Source organism: Arvicanthis niloticus, chromosome 8 (genome assembly GCF_011762505.2).
Source record: "Arvicanthis niloticus isolate mArvNil1 chromosome 8, mArvNil1.pat.X, whole genome shotgun sequence".
In the NCBI taxonomy this organism is placed as follows: Eukaryota; Metazoa; Chordata; class Mammalia; order Rodentia; family Muridae; genus Arvicanthis; species Arvicanthis niloticus.
The window spans coordinates 66,814,145-66,834,073 of record NC_047665.1 but is presented as its reverse complement, the minus strand read 5'-3'; the positions used below and the strand labels follow the sequence as shown (position 1 = coordinate 66,834,073).

General features: G+C 38.3%; 1 protein-coding gene across 1 annotated transcript in view; it reads right to left on the bottom strand.

Moving 5' to 3' along the window:
- Positions 1-19,929, bottom strand: part of Malrd1 (MAM and LDL receptor class A domain containing 1) — a 665,455-nt gene that overhangs the window by 475,806 nt on the left and 169,720 nt on the right. The window contains exon 17 of the mRNA XM_034509650.2: positions 16,486-16,898. Coding sequence (XP_034365541.1) covers positions 16,486-16,898 — 413 coding nt within the window. The remainder of the gene's footprint in view (positions 1-16,485; positions 16,899-19,929) is intronic.

Sequence of the window (19,929 nt, the reverse complement as noted above, 5' to 3'; positions counted from 1 at the left end):
TGGAATCTCACTATTTAGCCCAGGGCAACCTTGAACTTATGATGTTATATTGCTGCCTCTATGGGATGAAGTTGTCAGCCTGTCTGGCTAACTGGTCATCCCTGACTGATGCCTCTTCTTTCCTGTTTACTGTTCTTTGTGAGCTTAAAATTTTGCATATGTGTGCTCTGTGTGTGTGTGTGTGTGTGTGTGTGTGTGTGTGTGTGTGTGTATTACAAAAGGCTGGGATAACATTTTGAAGCTGGAGAACCTAAGAGAAATTTAGAGTGATAGCCCAAGATTGATGGAGTAGTACAAAGCCACACATCTTTGAGTGTTGTTAACTGAGAGTGCATGTCAGAGAATTCAAATTAAAACCTTTTGATGTACATTCCAGCAAACTATAGACACCTGGAAGAAAAATGTTATGCAAAGTGACAATTAGCACTTCTGTATATAATTTCAGGGAAGCGAAGATGAACTTAACATTTGTTAAGTATAACTCTACCTTATTTACAACATACCTTAAGCATTTTTTTACTTAGCAGTATTAAAAATTACACAACATTTTTATAGGCATGTGCCATGCATGAAATATCACAATATTATAAATTAACTAAAACTTTATTACATCTTTCACTGTAAAATCTATCTGAAACTTTTCCTCTGTTGTTAATATTGAAGTAGATTTCCAGAAGGCAACGAAAGTTTTCTAACTTATTCAGACAGTTGTCTGCAACCAAGGATAGCTACAGATGAGGTTGTCGCAAAAATCATGTGCTTACTTAACACATTATGAGACTTTCTGCCCCTCTTTTGTACTTGTGGTTCTCCAGTGTAAACTTGGTAGATAGAAATGTTACACGACAATGCCAAAAGGTTAGGGCACCTCTTCTTCAAAGGCCCATGTTCCTGTCCTGGGTCTACTTTGTACATGATTACATTCTTTGAGGATCAGGGGAAGGAGAAGTTAGGAATAAAATGAGTTGCCAGTAAAGATCGCTGGATTCCGTATTGCCAAACAATCAATAAATTGGAATAAAGTGGGGTTTTGCAACACTTCTCAGTGTAGGTTATGTGCACAGAATCCAACCAAGAACTTAATCCTACAGGAGAAAAGCAAAGGGGAGAGAGATCACAGTTTAATATAAGAAGGCACATTCTGTCTACAGAGGATCGAAAGCTACACAGTGCAAAGTTTCCCAAGCCTGGTGATACTAGAACACACTTGGGCCAAGCCTTTGATAAAAATGATTTTTGGACATCCTTCCTTCCTTCCTTCCTTCCTTTCTTCCTTCCCATCTCCTTCCCTCGCTTCCTTCCTATTTGTGTAGTGTGGGTTTTGGAGGTTCTGTAGAAGCCAGAAAAGAGCATTATGCCCCTAGAACTAGAATTACAAATCTTTGTGAGACAGCTGGCATGGATACTGCCAATCAAACTTTGATTATCTGCAAGAGCAAAAAGTGCTTTTAAATGCTGAACAATTACTTCAGCCTCCAGATTAATTTTAAACTTGAATTAAAATTAAAATATAATCTTCTATGATTTTGATGTAACATTTTTGGTGAGCCAACCACTAAAGTAGCTGAAAATATCATACAGTAAATGCTCGAAAAAGTTATTTATCATGATGTACCCAGACTTCATTGTGAATCTCAATGTGAATTGCTCGATGTCATCTAAGTGATGGACTATGCAATAAAGGATTTATGGCTAGAAATTTTCCTTTCACAGTATCAGTAGTATGCTGAGTGTATAAGTTAAAACATCTTTAGAAGTTAAACTTTAGGATACTTTTCAAATTAGCTGTGATTAAAGTATCCTTTCTCTCTCATTCAATTCAACAGCCTCTGCAACTGAATCTGTCTCAAATGCTTTTTTTGACATATGAATCCCTCAGACACTTCCCAAGAGATGGCACTTTGCTGAATTGATTTTCCATGGAAATGTGCCGATGGTTCAGTACCAGGAAGAAGTAGAATGTTTCACCTAAAAGCATGCTGGAGACTGAGTTCTGAGAAATTTTGAATTATTTTTACTGAAGGGAAACAACAAATCATGGTCATATGTTTAGCTTTTAAGTGTGTCTACTAAGCCCCATTGAGAAAGACAGTACTTGACTGTCAAACTCTAGGGTCACAGATTATGCTATTGGTTCAGTGGCAATGTTCTAGAAGAAACAGAACATCTGACAACACTAACATAAGGAATACCAGGTTTCTAAGGTATAACTGCGTCATACCTAGAGACTCATTTCCATGTCTGCATCAGCTGAAAAAGAAAAACTATTCCTGGTATAGGCACTCATTGTAACCTTCTGTGTCTCTAAATAAATCTTTCCTTTTGCATTATTGTATAGAATTTAATAATTATTATAGAAAGAATATTAATATATCATATTATTCTAGAATTGAATATGGAGTTCTGCAACCAGATACATTCCACAATGTACTGAGATATTAAGTTACAACATATAAATACCAGTGTTCTCTCATGTTTTTATATTATAATGTATTATGACTCAGAAAATCTGATAACACTTTGCAAAGAAAGTAGCATGGAAAATATGTAAAGCTTTACACCAGTCATTCACTTTTAAAGTCAGACTTCTGGGATAAATGAGTTGTTTACCACAGCTCATGAATAAACATAGTTTTTCAGACAACTAAGATAATGGTTGGATCAGACAAAATAATTACTTTTCTACACTAATTACTGAATGTACTGTTGGAGTTCCTGTATAACGGGTAAAGACATCAAATTGCTTGAGACAGTGTTACATTTGCAACAAATAGGTCTTGAGTATTTGGGTTTTTCTATCTAACTTGTATTTGTTTAATCATATGGGTAATGAGGACAAAATATGCTATAGTGTTAAGATCACTGAGTAAACGACCTAAAGCCTAGCCTTCATTCCGTAATACCTGTAAGACTTTAAAGACAATAGTTTCATTTCCTTCAGTAGACTGAACTAGTAGGACCAAACAATGTAAGCCGCCGACCTGAGGCAGACTAAACAGAGCCACAGACCTGACGGCTGACTAAAGGAGCCGCAGGTCTGGCCACCTGCCTCAAAGCGGCTGACAGCGCTGCTGCTTTGACTGGCATTCACGCATCAGCCGCTCTGACCTCTGACATGCAATCCAAGATGGCAGCTGCTTAGGCTCAGGTAGTGACTACCAGTGCATGCGAAGTGCACTTTGGAATTTGACTCCAGTCCCTCCCAAACTGGGCATGCAGATGAGGTACCACTAGGGTACCACGAACCTGGCCAATCACCCCCGCCCGGGCGGGGTATGCTGAGGTGTATGCATACGAGGCACTGCAAATTGACCAATCGAGCACCTCCATGCACTTTGCCCTGCCCAGGGCTGAGGGTATATAAACAGCTCGTTCTGGGCATTTGCGGTCTCTCCCAGAAATCTAAAAGAGCGCTTCCAATAAAGGCTATTGAGAAGGATCCGGTTTGTCGCGTCTTTCTTGCTGATCTAGCGGGGGCGCAACAAAACAATACCTCCCTGTTAATATTTTCCTTGGTAGGATCATCCCTACCTCCCCTTCCATCTGAATCCACTATTTTCTGTCTCTTTTTAGAAAGGAAATGTAAAAATAATAATAGAAAAAGAAAATAAGATAGTACTAAAACAAAGGGTGAAATAAACTAGAGAAACACTGAAGAAAAATATTAATGTCAGCTAATCTGAGGAATTTAGAGTGTTTGCAACAGGAGACTTTTGAATTATTTTTAGAATAAAAATTAACCTGTATAAACATCCTCATGTTTCTTTTCTTTTAACTTATTGCCTTCATATTTAATTAATTATTTATTTACTGTAAGTATCTGGACTGCATGCCTGTGCCAGTAAGAAGACAACTTGCTTTCTGGAGTCACATTTTTTTCCCATTTTACTATGTGGTTTCCAGGGTAGAATTTAGCTTAGGAGCAAAAACCCTGACTCACTGAAATACCTCACCAGCTCCCAAATATTTACTTTCCAAAGCATATGTTTATAATTGAGATGAGAACAGTAATTTGATCTCAAGGAAAGAGGAAGATATCTAGGGTTAACTGTTTAGAGTATAACTAAGCTATCATTGTAATTATAAATCTTTATATAATCTAAAGTTATACGAACCTGTTAAAATAAAACTGAGTATGTTTTATGTAAAATTCACTATTGAACATAAAATAATAATACCCAAATTTCAAAAAAAATTTATTAAATTTACTTTGTGTGTGTGTGTGTGTGTGTGTGTGTGTGTGTGTTTATACACTTGTTATGTGTTTGTGTCTGTGTGGGCATTTCCAAGCCACTGTGCATGTGTAGAGGCCAAGGGATAACTTTTGTTTTTGTATTTCCATATTGTTTGGGGCAAGGACTCTTGTTCACCACTGAATGTACCTACCTATCTGGCCTATGTAACTTTAAGGATTCTCCTTTCCCTGCTCAGATTCATGTATCTGAGAGAATAAGAGAATTAGGGATATTGATAGCTACTACTGTGTTTGTCTTTTTGATAGTTTCTGCAAATTTGAACTCAGTCCCTCATATTTATACAGCAAACAGTTTGCATACTAAGCCATCTCCCCAGCTCTTTCTAAGTAATTGGAAAAAAAGCCAGAATTACCAAATTATACTCTTATAAAAGGCCATCCATTGTTGCCATGATCTAAGAAATTACTTTGGCAATTTAAAATTTCTAATAAATTATTTGATTATAAGGCAATAGAAATCAAACTAAGTACAGCAAATTGTCCTAACTTTCTACTTACTAAATATGTGCTCATCACCCTGTCAAATAATCATTCAATAAACAGTTACTGAACATCTGAATTACAGACACTGTACTAGGTCCTAGAGTAATAAAACTGTATTGCAAATCACATCTCTATTAAAGGACTTCCATTTTTAATATATAAAAATGCAATAATAACCCAATTTCAAAATACTACTTACCAAAGGCTGTGAAATATATCCCAAGTACTGGACAACTAATATTCACTGGACAACTAATTTCATGAAACTGTGTTCAACATAGATCATACCACAGCAAGCCAGTTAAAACTACAATTAGATTCTACCATCATCTTAAAAAGAGCTAAATTTAAAAGACTAATAATGTAATAGGTATTGAGTTAGACCTGAAATTCCTATTTACTGTTGATATGAATGAAAAATTTTGAACTTCAAAGCCAAATAAATGTTTCCTATAAAGATAAGCACAAGTATATTATATAAAGATAACATTCGCTGAGGCCTGCGGGTGAGTGCACCCAGGAGTCCCCCAGACACATTCTGGGGGATCCACAGAACCCATAGCCAGCGCTAGCACGCCCCCTTCCGCCGCTCGCCCCTCCTCCAGTCTGAGGCCTGCAGGTGAGTGCACCCAGGTGTCCCCCAGACACATTCTGGGGGATCCATAGAACCCATAGCCAGTACTAGCACGCCCCTTCCACCGCTCGCCCCTCCTCCGGTCTGAGGCCTGTGGGTGAGAGCACCCTGGATTCTGCCAGACACATTCTGGGGGATCCATAGAACCCATAGCCAGCGCTAGCACGCTCCTTCTGCTGCTCGCTCCTCCTCCGGTCTGAGGCCTGCGGGTGAGTGCACCCCGGATTCCGCCAGACATATTCGGGGGGATCCACAGATCCCACAACCAGCTTTAGGTAGGAAAACCCACATACTACCCAGAGCTCATAGCTGGGCGCCCTGAGTGCTCAGAACCCAGCAGATACCCCTCCCCGCCCCCTTCCCCCGCGCCCCTGCCAGCTAGCACCCCTTTTCTGCCCATCTCCCGGGTCTGAGTCCCGGACCAGACCTCTACCAGGTCTGCAGTTGTGTGGACCCCGGTCACCGCCTAAGACATACTGGAAGGTCCGCTCAACCCAGAGCCACAGAGGAACAACTGAACTCACAGTGTCAGACAACATACCCTGAGATATCCAAGAGGAGACACTGCACCCAGAACAGCAGACATCTAGCTGGACTGCTACATAGGAGGCACCATATCCTGAGGCATCCTAGAGATACCACTGTAATCAGGGCAGCTGGAAAAAATCACAAAGACATCTGGACTCCTAGAAGACCAAACACAAGCGAGACAACTGGAAAGACAGGCTTCAATCAGAGACAGAAGTACAGGTAGCACTAGAATTAACCAGATGGCAAAAGGCAGGCGCAAGAACGTAAGCAACAGAAATCAAAGTTACATGGCAACATCAGAACCCAGTTCCCCCATCATAGCAAGCCCTGAACACCCCATCACACCAGAAAAGCAGGATTCAGAATTAAAATCACTTCTCATGATGATGATAGAGGACTTTAAGAAAGACATAAATAACACTCTCAAAGAACAGATAGAAACCCTTAGAGAGGAAACACAAAAATCCCTTAAGGAATTGCAAGAAAATGCAACCAAACAGGAGAAGGAATTAAACAAAACCATACAGGATCTAAAAATGGAAGTAGAAACAATAAAGAAATCACAAAGGGAGAACACCCTGGAGATAGAAAACTTAAAAAAACGACCAGGAGTCATAGACACAAGTATTACCAACAGAATAAAAGAGATGGAAGAGAGAATCTCATGTGCAGAAGATACCATGGAAAACATTGACACAACTGTCAAAGAAAATGCAAAATACAAAAAGCTACTAACCCAAAATATACAAGAAATCCAAGACAAAATGAGAAGGCCAAACCTAAGGATAATAGGAATAGATGAGGGGGAAGACTCCCAACTTAAAGGACCAGTAAATATCCTCAACAAAATTATAGAGGAAAACTTCCCTAACCTAAAGAAAGAGATGTCCATAAATATACAAGAAGCCTACAGAACTCCAAATAGTTTAGACCAGAAAAGAAATACTTCCCGCCACATAATAGTCAAAACATCAAATGTACAAAACAAAGAAAAAATACTAAAAGCAGTAAGGGAAAAAGGCAAAGTAACATATAAAGGCAGACGTATAAGAATTACACCAGACTTCTCACCAGAGACCATAAAAGCCAGAAGATCCTGGACCGATATCATACAGACCCTAAAAGAACATAAATGTCAGCCCAGACTACTATACCCAGCAAAACTGTCAATCATTATTGATGGAGAAACCAAAATATTCCATGACAAATCCAAATTTACACAGTATCTCAACACAAACCCAGCACTTCAAAGGATAATTGGTGGAAAATTCCATCACAAGGAGGGAAACTACAACCTAGAAAAAGCAGGAAAGTAATCTTCCAAAAACCGTAAAAGAAGGTAGCTACACAAACATATCTTCAATGCCAATAACAAAAATAACAGGAAACAACACTCATTTTTCCTTAATATCTCTTAATATCAATGGACTCAATTCTCTAGTAAAAAGACATAGACTATCAGACTGGATATGTAAACAGGACCCAACATTTTGCTGCATTCAGGAAACGCACCTCTGTGGAAAGGACAGACACTACCTCAGAGTAAAAGGTTGGAAAACAATCTGCCAAGCAAATGGTCCCAAGAAAGAAGCTGGAGTAGCGATTCTAATATCAAATAAAATCAGTTTTCAACCAGAAGTAATCAAAAAAGATAAAGAAGGACACTTCATATTCATGAAAGGAAAAATGTACCAAGAGGAACTTGCAATTCTCAACATCTATGCCCCAAATGTAAGGGCACCCACATACATAAAAGACACTTTACTAAAACTTAAAGCATACATTGCACCCTACACAATAATAGTGGGAGATTTCAACACCCCACTCTCAGCTATGGACAGATCATGGAAACAGAAACTAAATCGAGACACAATGAAACTAACAGAAGTTATGAACCAATTGGACTTAACTGACATCTATAGAACATTTCATCCTAAAACAAAAGAATATACCTTCTTCTCAGCACCTCATGGTACCTTCTCGAAAACAGACCATATAATTGGTCACAAAACAGGCCTCAACAGATACAAAAAGATTGAAATAATCCCCAGTACCTTATCAGACCACCATGGGTTAAGACTTGTCTTTGACATGGACAAAAACATCAGAAAACCGACATACACTTGGCAACTGAACAATGCTCTATTCAATGATAACTTGGTCAAGGAAGATATTAAGAAAGAAATTAAAGACTTTTTAGATTTAAATGAAAATGAGGACACATCATATCAAAACATGTGGGACTCATTGAAAGCAGTACTAAGAGGAAAAATCATAGCTCTAAGTGCTCACAAAAAGAAAGTGGAAAGAGCATACATCAACAACTTGACAGCAAACCTGAAAGCATTAGAACAAAAAGAAGCTAGTATACCCAAGAGGAGTAGACGGCAGGAAATAATCAAACTCAGGGCTGAAATCAACCAAGTCGAAACAAAAAGAACTATACAAAATATCAACAAAACCAGGAGCTGGTTCTTTGAGAAAATCAACAAGATAGACAAACCCTTAGCCAGACTAACCAAAGGGCGCAGAGACAGCATTCAAATTAATAAAATCAGAACTGAAAAGGGAGACATAACAACAGAAACAGAGGAAATTAAAAAAATTATCAGATCCTATTACAAAGGCCTATACTCAACAAAATTGGAAAATCTGGAGGAAATGGACAATTTTCTAGATAGATACCAGGTACCAAAGTTAAACGAGGAGCAGATAAACCACCTAAACAGACCCATAACGCCTAAAGAAATAGACACAGTCATTAAAAATCTTCCCACCAAAAAATGTCCGGGGCCAGATGGTTTCAGTGCAGAATTCTTTCAGACATTCAAGGAAGACCTAATACCAATCCTCTTCAAGTTATTCCATCGAATAGAAACAGAAGGAACACTACTCAATTCATTCTATGAAGCTACCATTACACTCATACCTAAACCACAGAAAGACCCAACAAAGAAAGAGAACTACAGACCAATCTCTCTTATGAATATTGATGCAAAAATACTCAATAAAATTCTCGCAAACCGAATCCAACAACACATCAAAACAATTATCCATCAAGATCAAGTAGGCTTTATCCCAGGAATGCAGGGATGGTTCAATATTCGGAAATCCATCAATGTAATCCACTACATAAATAAACTCAAAGAGAAAAACCACATGGTCATATCACTAGATGCTGAGAAAGCATTTAACAAAATTCAACATCCCTTCATGTTAAAAGTCTTGGAAAGATCAGGAATACAAGGCCCATATCTAAACATAGTAAAAGCAATATACAGCAAGCCAGTAGCCAACATCAAACTAAATGGAGAGAAACTTGAAGCAATCCCACTAAGATCAGGGACTAGGCAAGGCTGCCCACTCTCACCTTACCTATTCAATATAGTACTGGAAGTCTTAGCTAGAGCAATTAGACAACAAAAGGAAGTCAAAGGAATACAGATAGGAAAGGAAGAAGTCAAAATTTCACTATTTGCAGATGATATGATAGTATACTTAAGTGAACCTAAAACTTCCACCAGAGAACTCCTAAACCTGATAAACAACTTTAACAATGTGGCTGGATATAAAATCAACTCAAACAAATCAGTAGCCTTCCTCTATTCAAAGGATAAACAGGCAGAGAAAGAAATCAGGGAAATGACACCCTTCACAATAGCCACGAATAAAATAAATTATCTTGGAGTGAATCTAACAAAGCAAGTGAAAGATCTGTATGACAAGAACTTCAAGTCTCTGAAGAAAGAAGTTGAAGAAGATCTCAGAAGATGGAAAGATCTCCCATGCTCCTGGATTGGCAGGATTAATTTAGTAAAAATGGCTATCCTGCCAAAAGCTATCTATAGATTCAATGCAATCTCCATCAAAATTCCAAATCAATTCTTCATAGAGATAGAAAGAGCAATTTACAAATTCATTTGGAATAACAAAAAACCTAGGATAGCGAGAACTATTCTCAACAATAAAAGAACCTCTGGGGGAATCACCATTCCGGACCTCAAACTGTACTACAGAGCAGTAGTGATAAAAACTGCTTGGTATTGGTACAGAGACAGAAAGGACGATCAATGGAACAGAATTGAAGACCCAGAAATGAACCCGCATACCTATGGTCACTTGATCTTTGACAAGGGAGCTAAATTCATCCAGTGGAAAAAGGACAGCATTTTCAACAAGTGGTGCTGGCTCAACTGGAGGTCAACATGTAGAAGAATGCAAATTAATCCATTCTTATCCCCTTGCACAAAGCTCAACTCCAAGTGGATAAAGGACCTTCACATAAAGCCAGGTACACTGAAAATATTAGAAGAGAAGTTGGGGAAGACCCTCGAATACCTAGGCACAGGGGAAAAGTTCCTGAACAGAACACCAATGGCTTATGCTCTAAGATCAAGAATCGACAAATGGGACCTCATCAAATTGCAAAGCTTCTGTAAGGCAAAGGACACTGTCAACAAGACAAAACAGCAACCAACAGATTGGGAAAAGATCATTACCAATCCTACATCTGATAGGGGGCTAATATCGAATATTTACAAAGAACTCAAGAAATTAGACGCCAAACAACAAAATAACCCCATTAAAAAATGGGGTACAGAGCTAAACAAAGAATTCTCAACTGAGGAAACTCGAATGGCCGAGAAGCACCTCAAGAAATGCTCAACATCCTTAGTCATCAGGGAAATGCAAATCAAAACAACACTGAGATACCACCTCACACCAGTCAGAATGGCTAAGATCAAAAACTCAGGTGATAGTAGATGCTGGCGAGGATGTGAAGAAAGAGGAACACTCCTGCATTGTTGATGGGGTTGCAAGCTGGTACAACCACTTTGGAAGTCAGTCTGGCGGTTCCTCAGAAAATTGGACATAGCACTACCTGAGGACCCAGCTATACCACTTCTGGGTATATACCCAGAAAATGCCCCAACAAATAACAAAGACATATGCTCCACTATGTTCATAGCAGCCCTATTTATAATAGCCAGAAGCTGGAAAGAACCCAGATGCCCTTCAACAGAGGAATGGATACAAAAAATGTGGTACATTTACACAATGGAATATTACTCAGCTATTAAAAATAATGAATTCAAGAAATTCTTAGGTAAATGGATGGAACTAGAAAATATCATCCTGAGTGAGGTAACCCAATCACAAAAGAACACACATGGTATTTACTCACTGATAAGCGGAGATTAGCCCAAAAAATTTGAAACAACAAGATTCAAGTACCAGACGACATGAAGCTCATGAAGAAGAAAGAGCAAGTGAGGATGCCTAGGTCTTTCTTAGGAGGAGTGACTAAATACCCAAGGGAGCAAATATGGAGACAAAGTGTGGGTCAGAATCTGAAGGGGGGGTTGTAGGGAGACCATTGCGTCTGGGTATTCATTCCATAGGCAGTCACCAAAAATAGATGCTGATAGGGATGTCAGGATGGGAAAGCTGACAGCAGCTGGATAAGGCTGCCTCCTTAGAGGTCTCTCAGAGTCGGACATATTCAGAGACAGATACCCATAGCTATCCATTAATCTGATCAAAGTTCCCAATGGAGGAGTTAGAGAGTAAATTGAAGGAACCTTAAGGGCTGGTGGCCCCATGAGGAAAGCAACAATACCAACCAGCCAGAGCTCCCCAGGGTCTAAACCACCAGCCTAGGAGCACATAGGGAGAGACACATGACTCCAGCTGTATATGTAGGGGAGGATGGCCCTGTTGGGCATAGGTGGGAGACAAGATAATTAGTACCCTGATGGCTGAGCACTGAGGGGGGGGATCTGAGGGTGGGGAGGGAGGCTGGGGGTAGGTGGGTAAACACCTTCATAGAGGCAGGAGGAGGGGGGATGGGATAAGGGGTTCCTGGGTGGTGCAGGAAATATGGTAAGGGGATAAAATTTGAAATGTAAATATTATATCCAATAAAAGAGGGGAAAAATAGAAAAGCGGTTAGAACCAACATTCTTAATAAAATGTCAGCCCTCTTCTAAAAAAAAAAAAAAAACTATCTTGATACTAAAATTTGTTTTGAGAATTGTATATTGCAGAATGATCAGCCTTGGTGTATCTACTCAACAAGCAAGCTGGGCAGACCTGCTCAAACCTCTGAGGTCTGTGAATTCCTTCTGGAGGCAGCGAAGACACAGCATCAGAGGATTGTCAATTTGCTCTCCCCCCCACTCCTCTTCTAATATCTCAACGCCCATAATCAGCTTGAAGAAGCTAATGATGAGTCAGCGCCCCTATTCTCTGGGCATGGGGACTAAGGTGGTAAATGTTGGGCTGTCTCTCTAGGGAAAAGTAGTGGTTTTGTCAGAATAGAGAGGATTAGCTAGGGTTTATTGCATAGCCATAACCTATTAGTAGAAATCTGTATAATTAATATCAAGATGAAGATATAAATTCTTAAATGGCACCAATTTACTTTGTTTACAAATTTTAAGGTTTTCATTGGCATGAGCTTCTTAGTGATATAAGAGTGAGATGAATATTGTTACTCTCATAGGCATTGTACCAGTATAACACACTTAGGAATACAAAGCTTAGACCCAGTCCTTCTTTAACTTTTTTAACTGATTTGAGATGGTCAGCCTGTGAGTTAAGGGACTATAGCAAATTCATGACTTGGAGTTTATTATAAGGGTGTTCTCTATGTTTTATTTAGAAATAGCTGAGTGGAGTTAACAGGCAACAGTCCAGATTACCTTACATGGATAGCTGGTTTTCAAAACATCAGAAATCCTTAGAATTGACATGACAAACATTTCAGTATTAATGTTCATTTTCATTAGAGACCTGTCTGCTCCGGACAGCTTCCTATGTTAAATTCTAAGAAGAAATTGAGCATCCTTGGAGTTACTCCAGTTGTGGTGAGACAGCCACTAGGCAAGAATTGCCACTTTTCTTCTACAGACAAATTACTGTCCAGAAAAGGACACACTTGCAGAATAGTCGACTGATTATATCTGCCTAGACAGAGTAATCAGCCCTTAATAATTCTGCATCACTAAGGTCTGTCAGATGATCCTGGGCCAGAAGGCAGAAGAACAGATGCTCCAACGTTTTGAAGTAGAGCGAGTGTCCAGGTGTTTAGAGGTCTCTATAAATTGGCAAAGTTTTAGAAGCTATGCTTTGTGCTTCCCACAATTATAGTCAACTCAGTCATTCTGGATTTCTGACGGGGTTGAAAACTTATAGCTATTTACCTTGAGAGAAAAGATCTGAGTGTATGGTCGTCAGCTGACATTCATCCTAAAGCCAGGTTCAGAACTAAATGTTTTAGTTAGGAGAGATGACAGAGGTGCTGGTAGGTCAACAAAAGGATGGACTGGGTATAAGGACTATCTTGTACCTCACTGGTACAAATTGGCATAATTATGCTCTAATTGTATTTTGAGAGAAAAGTTTCATTTTAACAGGAAGGGTGATGTGTAGGAGGAGCTAAGGTGGGAGGAGTACTGAGAGGAAGAAAAGGAGTAAGAAGAGGAGAAGAAGAAGGAGAGGAGAAGCTAGGTGATGAAAGAGAGATAGAGGGGGGAGACAGGGAAGCAGATGTTCATGTATCTCCACCAGTCAAAGATAGTCGATATATCTATGTTGGGTAGTGGGTTACACCTCTGATTGAACAATACCAAACTTATAAAGCCTATGATTAACATTTTTTTAAAAAATGTATAAATGCAAAAAAGGAAAAGGGGGCATGGGATAGGGGTTTTCTAAGGGGGGGGAATGGGGAAAGGGGATGGCATCTGAAGTGTAAATGAAAGATCCAATAAAAAAAAAATGTAACATTTATAAAAAAAACAGGTGGTGGTTGTGAAATGCTAAGAGAGTTCTGAAGGACGTTTCATGTAAGGACAGGAAGCAATTTCTGAAATGAAGTAAATATTCATTATCTTGATTGTGATATTGACTGATCTGTTCAATATGTGTGGTATTTCATATCAAGTATGTGGTAATGACACATAATAGAATTCAGTTGGAAATTTCAATTAATTATCTGTAACAATTTGGAGTCTTTACTGGCTGTGTTACACAACTAACATGAACAGGCAAACTCCTACACATAAAATTCAGTCCTATCCTTTTTATTTGATTTCAAGTGAATGATCCTAAAATGTCTTTGAATTTCTCTTTAAGCAAATACTTCATGAGAACTTCTTATCTACCGGGTAGCAAATGAGTAATTTCCCTTATGTTCTTACAGCGAACAAAAACTTTGATTCTTCTATTGTTTCTCGGAACAGATACTATGACTACCTGCTACACAATATCAAGTATTTCCTTGATTAAATTGGACCCCACAGTAACTACCTTCACCTGAGCATGCAACATTCAAATTATTCATAGTTACTAGTTCCTAGATGTGTTTCATTTAAGAGTATAAAAAAACATTTATTTAAAAGTTCTTTTATTGATATACAGGCTGGTTAAGATCACAGAGAACACTTCCTATGTGACCTGTAATGGGTTTCAATACTCAGCTATCAAGTTTGCATTCGTGGTGAAGGGTGCTTTGATAAGTCCCAGGTTCACCTGGCTGTGTAGCTGCCTCCCTATGAAGTTGTTTTCATACGGAAACCAATTATTGAGTAAACTTCACAAGAAGAGTTAATGCCCTGAGTAAGAGTTTGGTCTGAATTACAAATGACTTGACTAGACAGTAAGAATGAATTATTTAATATTATTGACTAAATTGCAGCATGCCTTTGTGGAAGATATCACACTACCTGTGATAGATTAGATATACTTTCAACTTATATGTCTCTGAAAAAAAAAATACCAATCCCCAAGTGCTCTTTAGTGGCTGAGTCATATTCAATGGTACCTGTGATTGTTAGCTGCTCTCAAAAGATGGCCTGGAACAAGGTTTGTGTGTATAAAATTTGAACATGATTTAGGCATTTAGATAGAGAAAATGCTTCCAATGTTGGTAACTGAAAGAAATTTAGCACATGGAAAACAAACCAAAACAAAAAACCCACAACTTTGAGCCAGGGATAGCTATAATGTTTCTTATAGTATATTATGTACAGAAATCTTTTAAAAGCAGGAGAAAAATTATACTCAAGGCCTTACATGCTACAGGCTTCAAGAAGTAATGGTAAAAGGAGAAATGTCAGTCATTTAGTCATTTACAAATCTTATCTAGCTTAAGTCCTATGTCTGCTGCTTACAAGCTTTTTTTGGCTGAGGGTAAATGACAACTTCTCTGAAACTGTCTTCTTTATATCTAAAATACTGAAAAGGGGGTGCCTCTGATTTAACCACTTAAGGGAAGCGATAAGAAAAGCAAACTAAAATGTACATAAAAGTCTTCTACAAAATTATAAAAAGACATGTGCATTTGAACTTGCCAATTTGCCTTAGAAGACAGGTCAAATGTAGAATTAAAATCAACACCAATTAGCCAAACCAGACATTGCACCAGGAATGAGGAGATGTGCAGAAGAACTTGGCTTCTTCACTAGAGAAGCTATGTGTTATTTGCTAAAGCATGCACTTTTTCTATCTACTATAGTTTAGATTGTAGTTCTATAGGATGCTTCATGCTCCTCTCCATGGTGACTACATGGAATCACATTCTAACCAGCAGTGTAGAAGAGTGCCCTTTCTCCAAATCTTCCCATTTGTTATTTGTTTTCTTTATGACTATTCAATCCCAGCTATACCACTGCTGGACAAAGAGGTCACAGGAAAAAAATGAACTGGTAAGCAAAGGTCTATAAGTCAGCATACATAGCGGTACCTGCACATTCATATTTCCTGAAGTACAATTCACAGTAGGTAGCCAAATAATGACATAAGTTTAGACGTCAATCAATAGCTGAATGACCAAAAAACAGAGGCATATACATAATACAGTTTGATTTAGCCATAAAAAAGAATGAATTGTGTCATTCAAGGAAAATTTATGTAACTAGAGTCAATTATATGAAGTGAAATAAGCCAGATAGAAAAAAAAATCAAATAATGCATGCTTCTTCACACATGTGGATTCCAGACTTTATAAACAACAGACAAATTAAATATGAAAAAGGAGAAAATACAGGGTATGAATATGGTCAGAGTACTTGACATATATAAAATAAACTGCCTTTATGAAGCTCAGAACTGTGTGCAATACATTCATTCTAGTCTTAAAAAATGTAAATGAGAAAAATAAAAAATACACTCTGCCTGGATTTCAGCTGCTCACCTATAAAATGTTAAAATGTCGAATGATGTATTCAAAAGCATATATTTATGAGTTTGCAGCCTGTGGAATTCACAGCTTGTGCCAAACTCTTCTTTTTCCTCGTGTTTTAATTTCAGTAGAACAAACCCTTAACATTGGAGAGACCTGCAGCTGTGTTGGATGTCAAGCGCTCATCTGAGGAGATGTTAAACATACATTACTGAGGTAGTCATGAAGCAAAGCAATTCAAAGAGCCTTAGCACACTCTCCTGTGAATGATGAATGTGTTTCAAAGTAACTTTGATCCAATACCACCAGCTTTTAATTCAAGAATACAGCGATATTTCACACTGCTTGGACACTAGGAAGCATTTCAAGTATACATTATGAAACCCATTATCCTACCTGAAAAGGCTGTCCGCTGGAAATGCTGAGGTGTTTTCTTTTCCATCTGTCACCTTGATCCCCAAATATTTGCCACAGCAGCTGTCCCCTGGAATTGCTCCAAATTCTCTGGTAGACAGCCAGCCGATAAATATGCTTTCCAAACATGTGATAGTACAGGCGGAAGGTACAGCCATTTGCTTCAGTAGCATTAAGGATAGGGCTAAGTAAAATAGCTTTGTCTTGAAAAACCTGTGGCTCTGACGTTTCTATGTAAAGGTAGTGTCCTTTCACTGTACCCAGTGTGTGGTCCTTCATTGGGCCTGTGTTCATTGTTGAAGTAGAACCCTGGTATCTGGTCCAGTTGAAGTCATCCTCCATACTTTGTTCCCAGTTACAAATTCCATTTTCAAAGTCACACTGTAGTTCTGGTACTGTCAATGACATTAAACATCATCAAAGGAGTATAGAAAAAAATAAGAGTGATTAAGAACACACATTGATACATACAAAGGTAAGCTGTAATAGTTTTCAACTAACTACATAAAACATGTTGACATAAAACAAAGTTATGAGCAGAGTCATTATAGACACCAAATAATATTTCATGGAGTAAAAATGAAATGCATAGACCCTTATCTTCTAAACATTTTTAATGTGCTTTCATCTTCCTTTCTAAAAACATACCCCTGGGCTGGTGATATAACTTAGAGATAGAGCATTTGTCCAGCATGCATGACAACCTAAGTTTAATTCCAGCAAAGGATCATACATCAAGCAAAGGATCATCACTAGAACACATTTTTGACTGAGTGCATTTCACACCTAGCTTTGTATGCCAACCAGGAAACATGGGGGAAAAAAAAAAAAACAAAGAAACAAAACCACCAAAGCTTAGAAGTCACATGTGAATTGTTGACTTAATTGGCCCAAATGGTTTTCAAATCATGCACTGGGATTCTTACTTTGGCTTTGGTATGTGTACTTGTTTGTGTATGGTATATGTACTTACGTGTGATCCTGTTTTGTACACACATGTGCGTCAGGAGGGTACATGTGTTTCTATGGAGGCCAGAGATGGATTTTATCTCAGATATCCAGCCATTTTTTCTAACCTCCATATAATTATTGTGGTGTGTGTGTGTGTGTGTGTGTGTGTGTGTGTGTGTGTGTGCAGGCCTTACTGTACATATGTGGACCACAAGCATACAGGAATCTATGGAGGTTAGAAAAGTATTGGAGCACCTGGACTTGGATTTACAAACAGCTAAGAGCTGTCATGTGGGTGCTGGGAACTGAACCCAGGTCCTATGCAAGAGCAGTAAGTGCTCTTAACAGCTGCGCCATGTCTCTAACACTCTCACTTGTTTTTCATTAGATTTTACACATGACAGAAAGAAATACATATTTGTCATACTTATGTCAATCCATATGATAGTCTCTAGTTTTATCAATTTTCCTGTATATGACATGCTTTTGTTCTTGTTTGTGCCTGAACGAAATACCATTGACAATATTCACAACATTGAGTAAGTCTATTTATTCCATTGAAGGGCATTAAGGATGATCTCCTACGTTGGCTCTTATGAATAAACATAGCCAGCTCCAGCTGTACAGCATTACCCACTATATGCTACCTTGTGCTCTCTCAGCTATATGCCCAGTAGTAGTAGAGTTGAATCAAGGGGTACCTCTATTTTGGGTATGTAGACAAATCTTCATGCTGATTCCCATAGTGACTGTACTCATTTATATTCTCATCACACTATACAAAGGGAGCTTGGGCTTTTAAACTTCTGACATCATTTAGTCAAACTTACAAAGAATTGACTAGGACCTCATCAATCAAGTAATCTATTTTTAGGGTAGTAATGGAGCATGTTCATTTTTCAAGACATGAGGATCTTGTTGACACCAGGTATTTGATTTAGAAAAAAAATGGGATAAAAATATACATTTGGAAGTACTGGGCTGAGGAGATGAGATTTAGAATTCATATGTAGTTTCACGTTTTAGCTCTATTTATATGCTGATATTTAAAAATATAAATGTCAGCTGTCTTTTAACTATTCATCTCAGTGACGATTCTTGGTGCAAAGGTGAGCAAGCATCCTGAACAATCAATGAAACTACAGGTGAATCAAAGCAACTGGGCTAGAACAAATCATCTAGACAGCCCAGAAGAGAAGCTCAGACCTAATGAAGGGAACCAGTGAGCAGATGTCAGCAGGAAGATGGGCTTCCATCTGCTGGCTGCTCACTTGTGACTAACCAAGCCAGCTGTGGTGTGAACTGGGGACATTCCAGGTACTCCCCACATGTCAGTCGTTGGCTGTGAAGCAGAAGGAGGACGTCAAATTGCTGAGTTTTTATATAAAACTGACACTAAAACCAACAAGTTTTTACGTTGACCATTGACATACTGACTCTACATTCAATCTTGTGGGATGTGGAACTCCACCTTTCCAGGAAAGACCACATTTCCAAGCACACTGCAGGAAACTCATTCTTAATATTGGGATGTGTAACACATAGTATATTCAATAAGATAATATCTCAGTGCATGCTGCAGTTATTTCTTGGCACCATTTAATAAATAAGAATTATGTTGAAATTATGGTTACATTTATGTATACTATTATACATCACACTTGATTGTACAAATATCAGGATGTTCAGAAACTATTTTGAGAATTTAAAAAAGCTAAAAATTCTTTATACATTTGCACAGACTAAATTAGACTTTGCAAAACTATGTATCATATGATTGCCACTGTCAAAAATCAATGGTAACTCTCGCTACTCAATTGAGTTGTATACATTTCATGATTTCGGTAGTAATGTGAACTTTAATATATTTTTATGATATGTCTATCAAAGATCAAATTACACAAAGCTTTCCACAGTAACTTATATGGAAATTCCTATCTGAAAGTTACCTTTGACGGTACTGGGCATTAAGCACTTTCATTTTGGTTTCTGATGAGTTTTCTAATTTATGAAACATAGGACTTGAAATATATAAATTGTTATTAGACAAAGGTAGGATTCCAGGAATGCTGGAAACATTTTTGTAACAAATTTTGTAAGCAAATAATTCTGTTAATGGCTGATTCATTTGCAGTTGCAAGCACATGACCAGTGGAAGCCAGGCTCAGCAAACTGAGGGTCGGACTATCTCAAGATAACACAGACATTTTACAGTTTGAAACCAGAAAAGCAACTCTGAGCCTTGGCACTTCACTATCATCTCCTGAAAAATAGAACAAAACAAACAAAAACAAGAAACCCACACACAGGTCTTCTGTTCTTTCTTCCTGACTCAGTCCTCATTGTTAAAGCAACTCACTGTCACCAATGGGCTGCTACAATGCTCTCTAATGTATCTCCTAAGTCTGTTCCCAAATCCACTAGCTCTACCACACCCACACTGACATTTACATATGTCAAATTTCAGTGCTATCA